Below are 16,158 nucleotides of genomic sequence, written 5' to 3'. Positions count from 1 at the left end.
CACTCAGGATCTTATATGTTTCAATCAAGTCGCCTCTTACTCTTCTAAACTCCAGAGGATACAAGCCCAGCCCGACCAACTTTTGCTCGTAAGACAACCCGCCCATCCCAGGTATTCGTCAAGTAAACCTTCTCTGAACTGCTTCCAACGCATTTACATCCTTCCTTAATTAAGGAGACCAATACTGTAAACAGTACTCCAGATGTGGTCTCACCAATGCCCTGTATAACTGAAGAATAACCTCCCTACTTTTGTATTCAATTCCCCTCGCAATAAACGATAACATTCTATTAGCTTTCCTAATTACTTGTTGAACTTGCATACTAATCTTTTACAATTCATGCACTAGGGCACCCGGATTCCTCTCCATCTCAGAGCTCTGCAATTTCTCACCACTCGTTACATCTTGCCAACCAGAAAATGACCCATTTATGCCTATACTCTGTTTCCTATTAGCTAGCCAATCTTCTATCCATGCCAATATGTTACCCCCTACACCATGAGCTTTTATTTTCCACAATAACCTTTGATGTGGCACCTTATCAAATGCCTTCTGGAAATCTAAGTATAATACAGCCACCGGTTTCTCTTTATCCACAGCAAAGAATTCCAATAAATTGGTTAAATGTGATTTCCCTTTCACAAAACCGTGTTGACTCTGCCCGATTAATTTGAATTTTTCTAAGTGCCCTGCTATAACGTCTTTAATAATAGCTTCTAACATTTTCCCTAAGACAGATGTTAAGCTAACTGGCCTGTAGTTTCTTGCTTTCTGTCTCCCTCCCTTTTTGCATAAAGGAGTTACACTGGCTAGTTTCCAATCTAATGGAACATTCCCTGAATCTAAGGAATTTTGGAAAATTAAAACCAAAGTATCAACTATCTCACTCGCCACTTCTTTTAAGACCCTAGGATGAAATCCATCAGGACCCGGGGACTTGTCAACCCACAAGTCCAACAATTTGCTCAGTACCATTTCCCTGGTGATTGTAATTTTCTTGATTTCCCTCCCTCCCTTCCATTTCCTGATTTATAGCTAATACTGGGAAGTTGCTTATATCCTCTATAGTGAAGACTGATGCAAAATACCTGTTCAATTCATCTGCCATCTCTTTATTTTCCCTTATTAATTCCCCAGACTCACTTTCTATAGGACCAACGCTCACTTTGTTAACTCTTTTCTTTTTAAAATATCTATAGAAACTCTTATTATCTGTTTTTATATTTCTAGCTAGCTTTCTCTCGTACTCTTATCAGTCTTTTAGTCATACTTTGCTGTTTTTTATATTCTGTCCTATCTTCTGGCCTGCCACCCATCTTTGTGCAATTATATGCTTTTTCTTTAAGTTTGATACTAACTCTAACTTGTTTAGTTAACCACGGATGGTGGGTCCCCCCCCTTGGAATTTTTCTTTCTTGTTGGAATGTATCTATTCTATGTATTCTGAAATATCCCCTTAAATGTCTGCAAACTGCATCCCTATTGAGTGATTCCTTAACCTAATTTGCCAGTTCACTTTAGCTAGCTCTGCTTTCATTGCCTCATAATTACCCTTATTTAAGTTTAAAATACTACTCTTAGACCCACTCTTGTCTCCCTTAAACTGAAAGTAAAATTCAATCATATTATGATTGCTGCTACCTAGGGGCGTCTTCACTATGAGGTCATCAGTTAATCCTATCTCGTTTCACAATACCAGGTCTAGTATAGCCTGCTCTCTGGCTCCAGAATGTGCTGTTCTAAGAAACTATCCCAAAAACATTCTCATCTAGGCTACCTTTGCCCATCTGATTTTTCTAGTCTATATGTAGATTAAAATCCCCCATGATTATCGCCGTACCTTTCAGACAAGCTCCCATTATTTCTTCCTATATACTCTGTCCTACCATGTGGTTACTTTTAGGGGGCCTGTATAACACTCCCATGAGTGGCTTTTTGCCTTTATTATTTCTCATCTCTACCCAAACTGCTTCTACATCCTGGTTTCCTGAGCTTAGGTCATACTACTACAAGATCGACCGTTGACATGCTGTTCTCCCTTCGTCAGATACAGGAGAAATGCCACGAACAACAGATGTCCCTCTACATTGCTTTCATTGATCTCACCAAAGCCTTTGACCTCGTCAGCAGACGTGGTCTCTTCAGACTGCTAGAAAAGATTGGATGTCCACCAAAGCTACTAAGTATCATCACCTCATTCCATGACAATATGAAAGGCACAATTCAACATGGTGGCTCCTCATCAGACCCCTTTCCTATCCTGAGTGGCGTGAAACAGGGCTGTGTTCTCGCACCCACACTTTTTGGGATTTTCTTCTCCCTACTGCTTTCACATGCGTTCAAGTCCTTGGAAGAAGGAATTTTCCTCCACACAAGATCAGGGGGCAGGTTGTTCAACCTTACCCGTCTAAGAGCGAAGTCCAAAGTACGGAAAGTCCTCATCAGGGAACTCCTCTTTGCTGACGATGCTGCTTTAACATCTCACACTGAAGAGTGTCTGCAGAGACTCATCGACAGGTTTGCGGCTGCCTGCAATGAATTTGGCCTAACCATCAGCCTCAATAAAACGAACATCATGGGGCAGGACGTCAGAAATGTACCATCCATCAATATTGGCGACCACGCTCTGGAAGTGGTTCAAGAGTTCACCTACCTAGGCTCAACTATCACCAGTAACCTGTTTCTAGATGCAGAAATCAACAAGCGCATGGGAAAGGCTTCCACTGCTATGTCCAGACTGGCCAAGAGAGTGTGGGAAAATGGTGCACTGACACGGAACACAAAAGTCCGAGTGTATCAAGTCTGTGTCCTCAGTACCTTGCTCTATGGCAGCGAGGCCTGGACAACGTATGTCAGCCAAGAGCGACGTCTCAATTCATTCCATCTTCGCTGCCTCCGGAGAATACTTGGCATCAGGTGGCAAGACTGTATCTCCAACACAGAAGTCCTCGAGGCGGCCAACATCCCCAGCTTATACACACTACTGAGTCAGCGGCGCTTGAGATGGCTTGGCCATGTGAGCCGCATGGAAGATGGCAGGATTCCCAAAGACACATTGTACAGCGAGCTCGCCACTGGTATCAGACCCATTGGCCGTCCATGTCTCCGCTTTAAAGACGTCTGCAAACGCGACATGAAATCCTGTGACATTGATCACAAGTCGTGGGAGTCAGTTGCCAGCGTTTGCCAGAGCTGGCGGGCAGCCATAAAGGTGGGGCTAAAGTGTGGCGAGTCGAAGAGACTTAGCAGTTGGCAGGAAAAAAGACAGAGGCGCAAGGGAAGAGCCAACTGTGTAACAGCCCCGACAATCAAATTTTTCTGCAGCACCTGTGGAAGAGCCTGTCACTCTAGAATTGGCCTTTATAGCCACTCCAGGCGCTGCTCCACACACCACTGACCACCTGCAGGCGCGTATCCATTGTTTCTCGAGATAAAGAGGCCAAAGAAAGACTCTGTCCTACCATGTGGTTACTTTTAGGGGGCCTGTATAACACTCCCATGAGTGTCTTTTTGCCTTTATTATTTCTCATCTCTACCCAAACTGCTTCTACATCCTGGTTTCCTGAGCTTAGGTCATATTACTACAACAGAGTTGCCATGCCTACAATCCAGTTTCTGGGCATAAATACACAACAACAACTTGCACTTATATAGAACCTTTAATGTAGTAAAACGTCCCAAGGTGTTTCACAGGAACGTTGTTAAACAAGGTTTGACACTGAGCCACATAAGGATATGTTACGACAGGTAACCAAAATCTTGGTGAAAGAGATAGGTTTTAAGGAGTGTTTTAAAGGAGGAGAGAGAGGTGGAGAGGTTTAGGAAGGGAATTCCAGAGCTTAGGGCCCAGGCAGCTGAAGGCACGGCTGCCGATGGTGGAGAGATGGAAATCCTTTGAGACGCACCTTAAAACCTACTATTTTGACCAAACGTTTGGTCACCTGCCCTAATTTCCCCTTCTCTGGCATGGTGTCATTTTTTTTGGTCTGATTACACTCCTGTGAAGCACCTTAGGACATTTTACTACTTAAAGGCACTATATAAATGTAACTTTTTGTTGCTAAACCAATCAATGCCTTTTCACTTTTAGGTCTTTTGGGAGCAAATACCAAATTTTTAAAAAAATGACCGATCAGCCAATCCACAGAAGAAGATTGCTGTTGTCTTGGGGCCAGATTTCTGATAAAATTAATTCACTTTAATCTTACCATTAGCTTTTTCTTTGAATTTCTCTATAACTCTCTCTAACCCAAACAAGCTGCTCACTATTAATGAATGTCGGAATGACCCCCCAGTTAGATTCTCTGCTTCTCTGTGCTGGGACTGTGTTGCAACTGTTTTACCTGCAATAAATTATAATGGAATGATGACTGATGGGATGAATCTGGATAATGCACTGGATTAAAGAGTAGTGTCTGTTTAAGTTATACAGCAAGGGGCGGAGTTATCCGTTTATATGGTGTTCAGATTAAACTGTTTTACCAAGAAGAAATCACTTTAAACCTGTTCCTCTGATTCCTTTCTTGAGTCACATGGATCTGAAAGCACACAGCAAGCTGCAGGCAGAATTTTAAAAATAAAATGCTCTCCAATTATTTCCCCCCTTTCCCAAAGGTATTATATCTCTTGCTCCTTCTTAGAAACCTCATTGAGGCCATTATCCATGTGCAAGCCTTGACAGCAAGGCTGTTCAACTCTGTATGGCATCCTAGTCTTCACACAATGTTCATACCTGCACACATCCAGCTCCGAGTCAGCAGGCTGATTTTTGTTCCCTAATTAAGCAGTCAGTATTCATTCAAATGCAAATTACATCATGGAGTGTTACATCACAGAAGGAGGCCATTCAGCCCTTTGTGCCTCTGCTGGTTCTTCAAAAGAGCTATCAATGAGTCCCACTCCTTCCCCATACCTCTGCAAATATTTCCTTTGCGGGTTTATATCCAAATTTACCCACAATGTTCCCGTATCCTCTCAATCACTTCTCCTTCATCAACTTATCCAAGCTATTCTTCAATTTTGACACAGTTTCTGCCTCTAACACTATTAATTCTGTATCTTTATGTAACATCATTTGCTTCTTAATTTTTACACATGTTACAATTCATAAACATTATTTTTTGTTTGTATCCAACAGTGCTGCTTTTCCCAAGTCACTTGTCAAAACAGAAGCTAAAAATGCATCATTTCTTGTAGTTCTAGAACCTTCTAAATCATGTTTCTTTTCCAGACGTTAAACCTTCAAACATCTTGGTAAATTCCCGTGGTGAAATCAAACTTTGTGATTTTGGGGTCAGTGGACAGCTGATTGACTCTATGGCGAACTCATTCGTTGGGACAAGGTCTTATATGTCAGTAAGTTCCGTTAGGCTATTCTGATCTTAACCACACTGTCGATGTTACGTGCTTCTGGTAGCAATCTCCAGGAAAAATATGAACTTAAAAGCTAAACACGGGAATCTGAAGCAAAAAACAAAAAATGCTGGAACACTCAGTGGGGGACGAGGGATTTCAGATGTTGTGGGAAATGGAGACATTTGCAGGGGTGTCTTTCTTGGGTTTGAATTTGGGGACTTACTGGGACTGAGCTCTACTCTGTAGCCCTGAAGTTGTAAGATTCTGTTCCAAGTCTGGCTCCACAGAAGTCACTGCGCCTGATTCAAGGAGTGGACAGTTTTCCAGCCATTGGTTTTAATGATTTGGAAAATGAGGAGCAGACAGACCGTGTGTGTTCAGCGACTCGGGGATCTGTGCTCACAGTTTCGGGGCTTATATCTGCCTGGATACTGAGGCTGGGCACCCAAAGTGACAAAATGTTCGGTTCCTCAAAACTGACAATTCTCACCTCAAGAAGCAAGAAATTCACAAAAACACTTCGAATATAAACTGACCAAATAGATCTGTTTTCAATCTAATGCAAAAATACCCTTAACTTGACATTAATAAATGTTAATTTGGCAGTTTCACTCAGTCCCTCTGAGTATCATACAATGAAACAGCACAGAAAGAGGCCATTCAGCCCATTGTGCCTGTGCTAGCTCTTTGAAAGAGCTATCCAATTAGTCCCATTTCCTTGCTTTGTTCCCATAGCCCTGTAATTTTTCCTTTTCAAGTATTCATCCAATTCACTCTCAAACGTTACTTTTGAAGCAGCTTCCACCGCCCTTTCAGGCAGGGACCTGAAAAACTGCTCAACCCAATATTGAGTTGTTTGTTTCTCAGACATGCTTTGGGCACAGGACATTGGCCCTTGTTGCATCTCTTTTATGTCTGTAACGGGAGCACAACAAAGTCAGATTTCTATCCTGCCACCCCACTCCCGGGTGTAATGGATGAACATTTTGCAGGGCTAATGGGAATGAGCAGGAGTGTGGGACTCATTGGATAGCTCTGTCAAAGAGCCCGCATGAGCACGATGGGCCGAATGCTGTAGGCAGGAGGGCGTTTCACAGAAGAACTAACCTCATTGCCTCTACTCTCTTTTTCAGCCTGAAAGACTCCAGGGGACGCACTATTCCGTTCAATCTGATATCTGGAGTATGGGCCTCTCTCTGGTGGAGATGGCAATCGGCAGGTATCCAATTCCTCCGCCTGATGCTAAGGAACTCGAACAAATCTTTGGTTGTCGCATGGGAGAAGACTCAACATCCTCGGAGCCAAATCCTCAATCTTCTGCACATCCAGGGAGCTGTGAGTTTAGATTCTGTACTGATTTCCTCATCATTCACAAAGATCCCAGAATCTCTGGGGTAGGAGAAGACAGGAATAGTGAAGTTGTATCACTGGATGGGAGAATACTGGGACATTGGGCCGGTATTGCTGGGTAGGGAAATACTGGGACGTTGGGCTTATAAGATTGGTGTAGGGGAATACTGGGATAGTGAGAATGTATCGCTGGGGTTGTAAGGCAGTTGTTCAATAAAGGGATTGGACAATCCAGATTTCCACTGCTCCTCAGGATGCCTTTAAATTGATCTTTTTCCTTTGCAGCTTTCGGTGTGGATTGTCGACCCCCAATGGCAATATTTGAACTGTTGGATTACATTGTGAATGAGGTCAGTTCCACGCCTGTTCTCACGCTTTCAGTTACCCAGGTTGTGCAACATTCTCAATAACTTGACTTTGTTTTTCCCACTGATTCTCACTCGGGTATGGCAGGCAATCTGGCAGATGACTGGTGATATTACACAGTATTTACAGCATAGAAACAGGCCATTCGGCCCAACTGCTCTGTGCTAGTGTTCATCCTCCGCACGAGCCTCCTCCCACCCTACTTCATCTAAGATAGAATGACAGGATTTAAAACTTACAGCAGATTGTTAAATTATAAAACAGATCACTGCCCCTTTAACAGGGCTTTAAAGGGAAAGTATCAGGCAGCCTGGGTTCCCCATACTCTGTGGGTGCTGCCTTGATTTTTCTTTTTAAGTGTAAATCTTTATCTCAGAATAGTATTTAGCTGTTGGTCGAATTATAGCACATCATCCACCAGCAGAGAGAGCTTCTGATAATTCACTCACTGGCAGCGAAAGGTAAATCAAGAGTCAAATAAAAAGGGGAAAAACGTCCCAGAAAATGTTGGAAATGCTGAACAGGGGAGTCAGCCCCTATAGTTTTGTTCGAATTAAGACTGAGTTTGACAAAGGATCGTGCATCAAAGCTTCACAACATTTCTCTTAATCAAAAGCAAAATACTGCAGATGCTGGAAATCTGAAATCAAGACAGAAAGTGCTGGAAATACTCTGCTGTTCAGGCAGCACCTGTGGAAAGAGAAACAGAGTTAACGTTTCAGGTCTTAGATCAGTTTTGATGAAAGGTCACGGACCTGTAACATTAACTCTCTCTTTCTGTCCCGCAGATGCTGCCTGACCTGCTGAGTGTTTCCAGCATTTTCTGGGAATTAAGGGTCTGCTTGTTATTTCCGTCCCCTTTATCTCTTAAAGACACTGATGAGGATCCAGTGTTGTGCAAATTCACTCTCTGACCATTATTGATCCGTGATTGAATCTCTCTACTCAGGTTTCCGTCCCTGTCATAGTACCAAACAGCTCCATCAAAGTCACAAATGACATCCTATCTGACTATGACAAAGGTAAACTTTCCCTCCTCGTCCTTCTCAACCTGTCTGCAGCCTTTGACGTGGTTGACTGCACCATCCTCCTCCAACACCTCTCTACCTACGTCCGGCTGGGTGGGACTGCTCTCACCTGGTTCCATTCTTAAGCATCTAATCAGAGCCAGAGTATCACTTGCAATGGCGTCTCTTCCTGCTCCCGCACCGTTACCTCTGGTGTCTCCCAAGGATCTATCCTTGGCTCCCTATTTCTATTCTACATGTTGTCCCTCGATGATATCATCCAAAAGTACAGCGTTAGTTTTCACATGTACACTGACACTCTACCTCTCCACCACTTCTCTCAACTCCTCCACTGTTGATAAATGATCAGACTGCTTATCCAGCATCCAGTACTGGATGAGCAGAAATTTCCTCCAATTAAATATTGGGAAGACTGAAGCCATTGTTTTTGGTCCCCACTCCAAACTCCTTTCCCTAGCTACTGACTCCTTCCCTCTCCCTGGCAACAGTCTGAGATTAAGCCAGTCAGTTTGCAACCGTGGTGTCACTTTTGACCCCGAGATGAGCTTCCAACCTCATATTCGTGCCATCACTATGACCGCCTTTTTCCACCTGCACAACATCGCCCAACTACGCCCCCATCTTGGCTCAACTGCTGCTGAAACCCTCATTCATGCCTTTGTTACCCCTAGACTTGATTATTCCAATGCACTCCTGGTTGGTCTCCCACATTCTACTCTCTGTAAACTTGAGATCATCCAGAACTCTGCTGACGGTGTCTTAGCCCGAGCCAAGTCCTGTTCCCCTGTCACCCATGTGCTCACTGACCTACATTAGCTCCCACTCAAACAAAGTGTTGATTTTAATATTCTCATCCTTGTTTTCAAATCTCTCCACGGCCTCGCCCCTCCCTATCTCTGTAATCTCCTCCAGCCCCACAACCCTCTGAGATATCAGCGCTCAGCTAATTCTGGCCTCTTGAGCATCCCTGATTTTAATTGCTCCACCATTGGTGGTTGCGCCTTCAGGTGTCTAGGCCTCAAGCTTCAGAATACCCTCCCTGCACCTCTCCCCTCTCCACCTCGCTTTCCTCCTTTAAGACACTCCTTAAAAACTACCTCTTTGACCAAGCTTTTGGTCACCTGATCTAATATCTCCTTTTGTGGCTCAGTGGCATACCTTGTTTTATAATGTTTTTAAAGCGCTTTGGGGCGTTTAATTACATTAAAGGCACTATATAAATATAAGTTGTTAATGATGATGACCCTGACTGTAAGTGTTGGCTTGTAGTGGAAACATATGAACTGATGAAAAAAGACCAAGGTCCATCTAGTTTGCACCATAAACAATAATGGGGTTATTGCCTGATCAAGCTCTATCAATTAAAGAAAGATCTTGCATTTCCATAGTGCCTTTTACTAAGATGGAGACAAGATTTCCTCTGGTTCCTGTGTTCACATAAAGGATAATGGAAATCTGAAACTCTCTTCCCCCAAAAGGCTGTGGATGCTGGGGATCCTTTCAAGACTTAAGGGCGATAGATTTTTGTTGGGTAAGGGATATTGAGCCACGGGCGGTAAATGGAGTGAAGATACAGATCATCCATGATCTCATTGAATAGTAGAACAGGCTCAAAGGGCTGAATGGCCCCTGTTCCCATGTTTCCTGTCTGTGTTGTATTTACAATTGTATGTTTGTTACACATTTTCTTCCCTGTGTATATACACAGATCTCCCATCGCATTTCTCATTGTGATTGGGCAGATACACTAACATGTGACAGGCAGTAAAATGTCACTTACAGGAAATAAATGTAATAGGCAAGATTTTAATATTATGAATATTATAAAAATATTAACTACAGCGAAGTTTTAAGGCTGTAACATGATCTCCAGTGTCGGGAATACCACAAATTGTCCATTCACTGTCTTACATCCTTTGACTCTGTTTCAGCTTCCCAGCTGCTTTTATTATCTCCAATAATGCTGTTTCTCTCTTTCTCTATTTGTTTGTGAAGGTATTTATCTGTTAATTCTCTTTGCAGCCACCGCCTAAATTGCCAACTGGAGTATTCAGTGAAGAATTCCAGGACTTTGTGAATAAATGGTGAGTCAGTTATTGATAATGAAAGGCACAAGTCTCTGAGTGCAGTGCACTGGAGGAGCCCACAGCACGGGATGGGGGTGGGCACTTCCCGATCTCGGGTATGTTCCTCTGGGCTGGCGCCAGGCTTCCCTCACAGAGGACTGGAGATTCAGAGGGAGAATCATCCGTCTGAAGCTGTCCGACTCTCTGTGTAGTTCGTGGGGATCTGTGGGCAGGCTCATCATGTCCTCATATCCCCTTCCGCCAAAAAACTCTTTTACTGTGTCAAAGTTAATTAATTGATGGTGAAGGAGAGACCTGCATTTATATAGCACCTTATCACATCCCAGAAACAGCACAAAGATTGATATGCAATGAATGACTTTGTTGTATTTACTTTCTCCTACATTTAAACTACCACATTTTTTTTCCCTAGTCTCCAGGTAAGCCCTTCGGTGACCAGTTCCGGTCACAGAATTGTGACACAATTGTACATGTTGATGGACCATAGATTTTGATGCCACGTGTGTCATGGCATGTTACCACTTGTATCATCAGACATGCACATCTTGACATGTACACCTGGCTTTTAGCAGGGTAACTGAGGAGAGTGCTGATCTGATGGTGAAGTGGGAGACCCACAATGAAGTGGGTTTGCAAGGCCATCAATACGGGCAGTGCAAGAGGTGCCAACCCTGAGAGGTGCAAGTCAGTGGTTGTTAGCACTCTGATGCAGGTTTAAGATCGTTTCCTTGTAGTGAGTTCTCAATTTCAGCCATGCTCTTCAAGGCCAAGCACTTTCCTATTAGAGGGAAGGAGAAAAGAGGGAGGGAGTCTCACCCAAGGTGTCTTGGGCACTCCCAAGAGCTAGTTTACAGAACCACACTGGCCTGGATTAAATTGTTTGTCTGGTCTTCAAAGCTATGGTATAAGGTGTAACACAGGGAGATTTTAGAGAGAGAAAAGCTTCTTTCAATTCTAATTCAGTAAAATTATAGTGTCAGGCAGCTTTAATATGTCACCAATAAATCCAGTCGGGAATTCAGGAGAAACTTCTTTACCCAGAGAGTGGTTACAATGTGAAACTTAGTACCCCAAGGAGTAGTTGAGGTGACCAGCATGGATGTATTGAAGAGGAAGCTAGATGAAACACAAGTGGGAGAAAGGAAAAGAAAGATATGCTGATAAAGTGAGATGAAGTGGGAGTAGGTTCATGTGAAGCATAAACACCAGCATAGACCAAATAGGGGCCAAATGTAAATTAAAATGCTGAAACTGCAGTGGCTGGCAAACCCTCCCAACAGATCATTGGTCTGTTCCTGTAAATTACCACGTTCCAGAAGCACAGCCCTGTGGTTAGGTTTTAAATGCAGACTGAGGGAATAGGAAAATAGAACAGGCAAAGTCAGAAGCAATCTCCTCTCAGTAGATAGCAACTCCTCCCTCTAGTGGTTAGACACAGAATTACAAACATATTACACAGTACAAGAAAGGTCTAAAAGACTTGCATTTATATAGCACCTTTCACAACCTCAGGACATCGCAAAGTGCTTTACAGCTAATTAAGTAATTCTTAAGTGTAGTCAGCTTTGTAATATAGGGAATGCAACAGCCAAGTTGAGCACAGTAAACTCCCACAAATAACAATACAATAATGACCAGATAATCTGTTTTTGTGATGTTGATTGAGGGATAAATATTGACCAGGACATCGGGGAAACTCCCCTGCTCGTCTTTGAAATAATGCCATGGGGTCTTTTACATCCAACTGACCGGGCATATAGGGCCTCAGTTTAACGTCTCATTCAGAAGACGGCAGTGCAACAAAGCACTAGAGCGTCAGCCTGGATTTTGTGCTCAAGTCTCTGGAGTGGAGCTTGAACCCGTGACCTTGTGACTCAATGCTACACATTGAGCGAATGATTCGCACTGCCACTTTACCGCCCGTGCGGGCAAGGTGAATATTTAACCCCTTGCCTTTAGTAAGATCAAGATTGTGTCCTGTCTTCATCAGGATGGGTGTTTAAGATGATATCTATTCCCCTCCCCACAATCAACATGGTGCTTCATAATTACTTTGACTAAGCTGTGTCTTGATTTAATTAAAAGGCATTAGTTGTTTTTACTTTAAAGAAATACTTCCATTACAGAACTAGAGTAAAGCTGTGTCCTTGACCTGGTTTCTCTCCCTGAGAGCTTGGAGGGTGCTGGGAATGGCATGGATAGAACCCATGATGCTAATATCTGCTCTCCTCAAAGATTTTTTTTTAAAAACACCATTACTTAACAGTTGAAAGTATCCTTTTTTTTTAAAGCTTGATAAAGAATCCTGCAGAGAGAGCAGACTTGAAGCAGCTTATGGTGAGTGAGCCACTCAGTGCTATTAATAGTTTTTGGATCAAATTACAAGTAATATAATACCACTGAGTTATTGTTGTAGCTAAATTACTTTTTAAAATACATATACATGGTAGTTCCCTCGAGGGCCATGAGTAACGGAACTTTATAAATCAGAAGGGTCTCTGATTTAATCCCTTGTCTGTGCTGCGTTCGTTGGCCCTCAAACAGGGCAATGTTAAGGGTGTTGTAGTTGGACTGTACCTCTAGATTTGGAAATGGACGATTGGAGATGGGGAAGTAGGGGGAAGAGAAAGTTCTTTAAAATGAACAACTACAAGGTTTTCAATCCTGAACCTAATCCAGAGACCTTGCTGATGGTGTGAAGTCAGGATTGGGCTTGGATGTGATGTCCCCAAGGTCAATTAACTTGCTGGTTGGTTATAGACTTGCAAAATGTGATAATGCCAAAAGTATTACAGTGATGGGTTTTGATAGGAGAAACTTTCCATGGGCAGGGGGGTTGGTAACTAGATGACAGATTTTAAGGTAATTGGCTCTCCCACAGTGCTTTTGGGTAGGGAGCTCCAGGATTTTGACCCAGCGACGATGAAGAAAAGGCTAAGGCGGGCTGGTGTGTGAATTGGAAGTGGTGATCTCATTTGAGCCAATGTCCTTTGTCTTCACAAATCTTTCATATTTTGTGGCAGGCTCATGCTTTCATCAAGCGATCGGAGGCAGAAGAGGTGGATTTCGCAGGCTGGCTGTGCACGACTATTGGCCTGAAGCAGCCGAGCACCCCAACACACACTCCCGCTGTGTAGTCACCTATGCTGCTAAACCTCTGTTCTTTGTGCAGCAAACTGATGGATGTTTCTGCTAACATTACCTCATCAATATCCCTCTGTCCACAAATAATTCTAAAGATATATATTTAAATAGAAATGTATTTTCATTTTTAAAGGAAGGATGTCTGCTAAAAGTAATTGCCAAGATTTAACTGCCCCTATTAATGACTAGAACTTGTCAATAGGAATCAGTGTTGAGGTTTGAGTGGGGCTTGGTTTAGGAAATGGTAGGAGCTGAGGGTAATGGGGCAAGGTATTCTTTATACAGTAGGAAATCATTCTACTGCCCAATTTAGTGGATAATTGTGGAGACATCCCACTATCTTCAGGGTCTTCACCCATTATTTTAAAGAGAGAATAGACATCCTACTCTCCTTTATGTGGCAATGATACCCGTTGAATACCCGGTACTTATGTATACACTGCACTGTTAAGTGGGGAAATTGGAATAAATCACAGTCTCCCTAATTTATTTCCACTGCATCCCTCATAACAGCAGAGGTGGGAAAAAGTTCATCTGTTCACCCCAATCTGCTATAGCCAGGAGATAGATGTACAGGAGGAGCTTGGGTCAATTTCCACCAAGCATTTGCCCCTGAGCAGTCAGAGATTGGGAATTTGGGTGTTGCAACCACAGCAGGGGGAAGATAGGCCCAGTTCATCCAAAACCCATGGGGGAAATTCTGTACCTTTTATCTTGCATTTAAGTAATGCCAGTGAACCTTCATTTTACTGTTATGAAATTAAGGGAAGATAGTAAAGGAGGATTAAAATAGCTGTGGGTGCCTTTTACAAAAAGTTAAAATGTAATTTATAATTTAGTAAACATGAGTTGAATGAGATTTGTTTAATTCAAAACGAAGCCTTTGTGTTGTGTCCAGTTAGCGCACAGTGAGGAGTTTCTACAAAATTTAAGCCCAGGTATCCGCACAATTCAGACAAAATTGAATGAAATAGCACTAAAATATTATGGAATTTTAAACGTGAGTTACTTTACACCTGACTATGTGATCTTTTATGTAGGTTCAAAAGTCCAAAGCAGTCAGTCACTGCCCAGGGCTGGGAATATTGTGTTTCCGCTAATTTAAACCCCCTCTTCAATGGTGCAATCCCATTGCAACAAAATTCTTCAGTGCACGTGCACCAGGAGTAACCAGTAGCCTGACCCAGGTTTGTTTTGCCTGCTGCTACTGCAATTACAGTACAGCTGGACAAACCTGAGAGACTTCAACTGACAGGTCACAGGTCTTGTACATTACCAAGAGCAGATCAAGGCAAAAGACAAAACACTGCAGATGCTGGAGATCTAAAATATAAAGTGCTGGAAATACTCAGCAATTCAGCAAGCATCTGTGGAGAGAGAGAGAAAGTTACCATTTCAGGTTTGTGACCCTTTGTCACAGTGGAAAAAGATGTTACATGTTAAGCAAGTACAAAGGCCCAGAAAGGGGGAGAGGGAGAAAGAACAAAGGAAAGGCCTGTAATGGAGTGGAAAGGAGAAATTAAATGACAAAAGGGGATGATGGAGCAAGACAAAAAGGGGGGTGATAATAGGACAAGTAAAGGAACAAAAGTCTAGAGCAGGGTTGACCAACCTTTTCCGGCTGAGGGCCGGCCACATTACGATTTTTTCTCAGCCCCAGGGGCCGGTGAGCAAGTTTCGAAAGATAAAGTCATTAAAAATTTATCTTACTATAAAAACAAATGTGCATTTTTGTGAAGAAGCTTTAAATAAGACTATTTTATTGACTTACTTTCTTGTCACTATATTGAAAACTGATTGTGACATACCTATCATTGTTTTTGCTTGCATAAGTAGTCAATCTCTGACCGCACACTTGATGTAGTGATGCAGAATATTCTGGATAGATATCTATCTGTAATGGGGAGACCTTGATTTTTCTCCCCCCTCCCCTCAGAGTTATGAAACAGTGCAAGCTAGAAATGCATCCAATTATTCTTGATCTCCACTGGGAAGGGTACAAGCAGGAAAGCCAATTGCAGTTGTGTAACTTTTTTGATTGAAGGACCCTTTTTCAAATGGATTAGTAATAATGGACCCTCCCAACTGATCTAAATTATACATGTATTATTAAAGTGCTGCATATAATAGTGTTTTAGTGATGCTTTTAAGAAAGTGGGTACTTGGATATCAGGGAGATGGGTATGCCTGCTTCTCACTGCAGTCCATCGATCCTTGGTGTGATGTTTACTTCACTCCACTCTTAGCTAGCACCAAGTCCACCTCATTACTTTCACTTTATTTTGCAGACCCCAATTACCCTCCTTCCTTGTGGTTTTTGAGCTCTGCCTGGGCTTCTCATGGTGCAGCCCACCCACACTATGCTGGTGAAGCTGCATCATGATTTAAAGTACCCTTCCCCCACCTTATTGAATAAGAAACTGTTAAGCAAAGGCCCAACTTTGAAAGAAAACTAATCTCTTTTGTACTTAAGATCTTTTTGGAAATCCTGAAAAACCAAACTGGAAAACAGCCAGGGACAAGAGATGTGCAGTACTATAAATCAGACAATCTTTCTTTAGACCAAATGCAACCTGTAAGAAAATACTGTTGACTGCTAGAATTGTGCATAACGTGTAAAAGTGTGTAATTCAAAACCCCATTCAACCTGTGTTCCTGCTAAAGTTTTCACCATTAATCAGATGTTGCAATAAATGATTGTAATGTGATCTTAACCAGTGTCCCCATGTAATTTTCATTTTGCTGCTTTACAAATCAATGAGGGGAACTATTATGCTCAAGTCTTTGCGGCATCATTGGACACCAGGCATCTTTACAGGTCATTAAA

At 42.6% G+C, this 16,158-nt stretch overlaps 1 protein-coding gene across 1 annotated transcript in view; it reads left to right on the top strand.

Moving 5' to 3' along the window:
• Positions 1-16,045, top strand: part of map2k1 (mitogen-activated protein kinase kinase 1) — a 54,683-nt gene extending 38,638 nt beyond the window's left edge. The window contains exons 6-11 of the mRNA XM_068018241.1: positions 5,232-5,356; positions 6,490-6,691; positions 6,992-7,056; positions 10,123-10,184; positions 12,479-12,524; positions 13,211-16,045. Coding sequence (XP_067874342.1) covers positions 5,232-5,356; positions 6,490-6,691; positions 6,992-7,056; positions 10,123-10,184; positions 12,479-12,524; positions 13,211-13,324 — 614 coding nt within the window. The 3' untranslated portion in view covers positions 13,325-16,045. The remainder of the gene's footprint in view (positions 1-5,231; positions 5,357-6,489; positions 6,692-6,991; positions 7,057-10,122; positions 10,185-12,478; positions 12,525-13,210) is intronic.
• The last annotated feature ends 113 nt before the right edge of the window (positions 16,046-16,158 follow it).

Source organism: Heterodontus francisci, chromosome 38 (genome assembly GCF_036365525.1).
Source record: "Heterodontus francisci isolate sHetFra1 chromosome 38, sHetFra1.hap1, whole genome shotgun sequence".
Lineage (NCBI taxonomy): Eukaryota > Metazoa > Chordata > Chondrichthyes > Heterodontiformes > Heterodontidae > Heterodontus > Heterodontus francisci.
The sequence above is the reverse complement of the archived record's forward strand: the minus strand, read 5'-3'. Positions and strand labels throughout refer to the sequence as shown.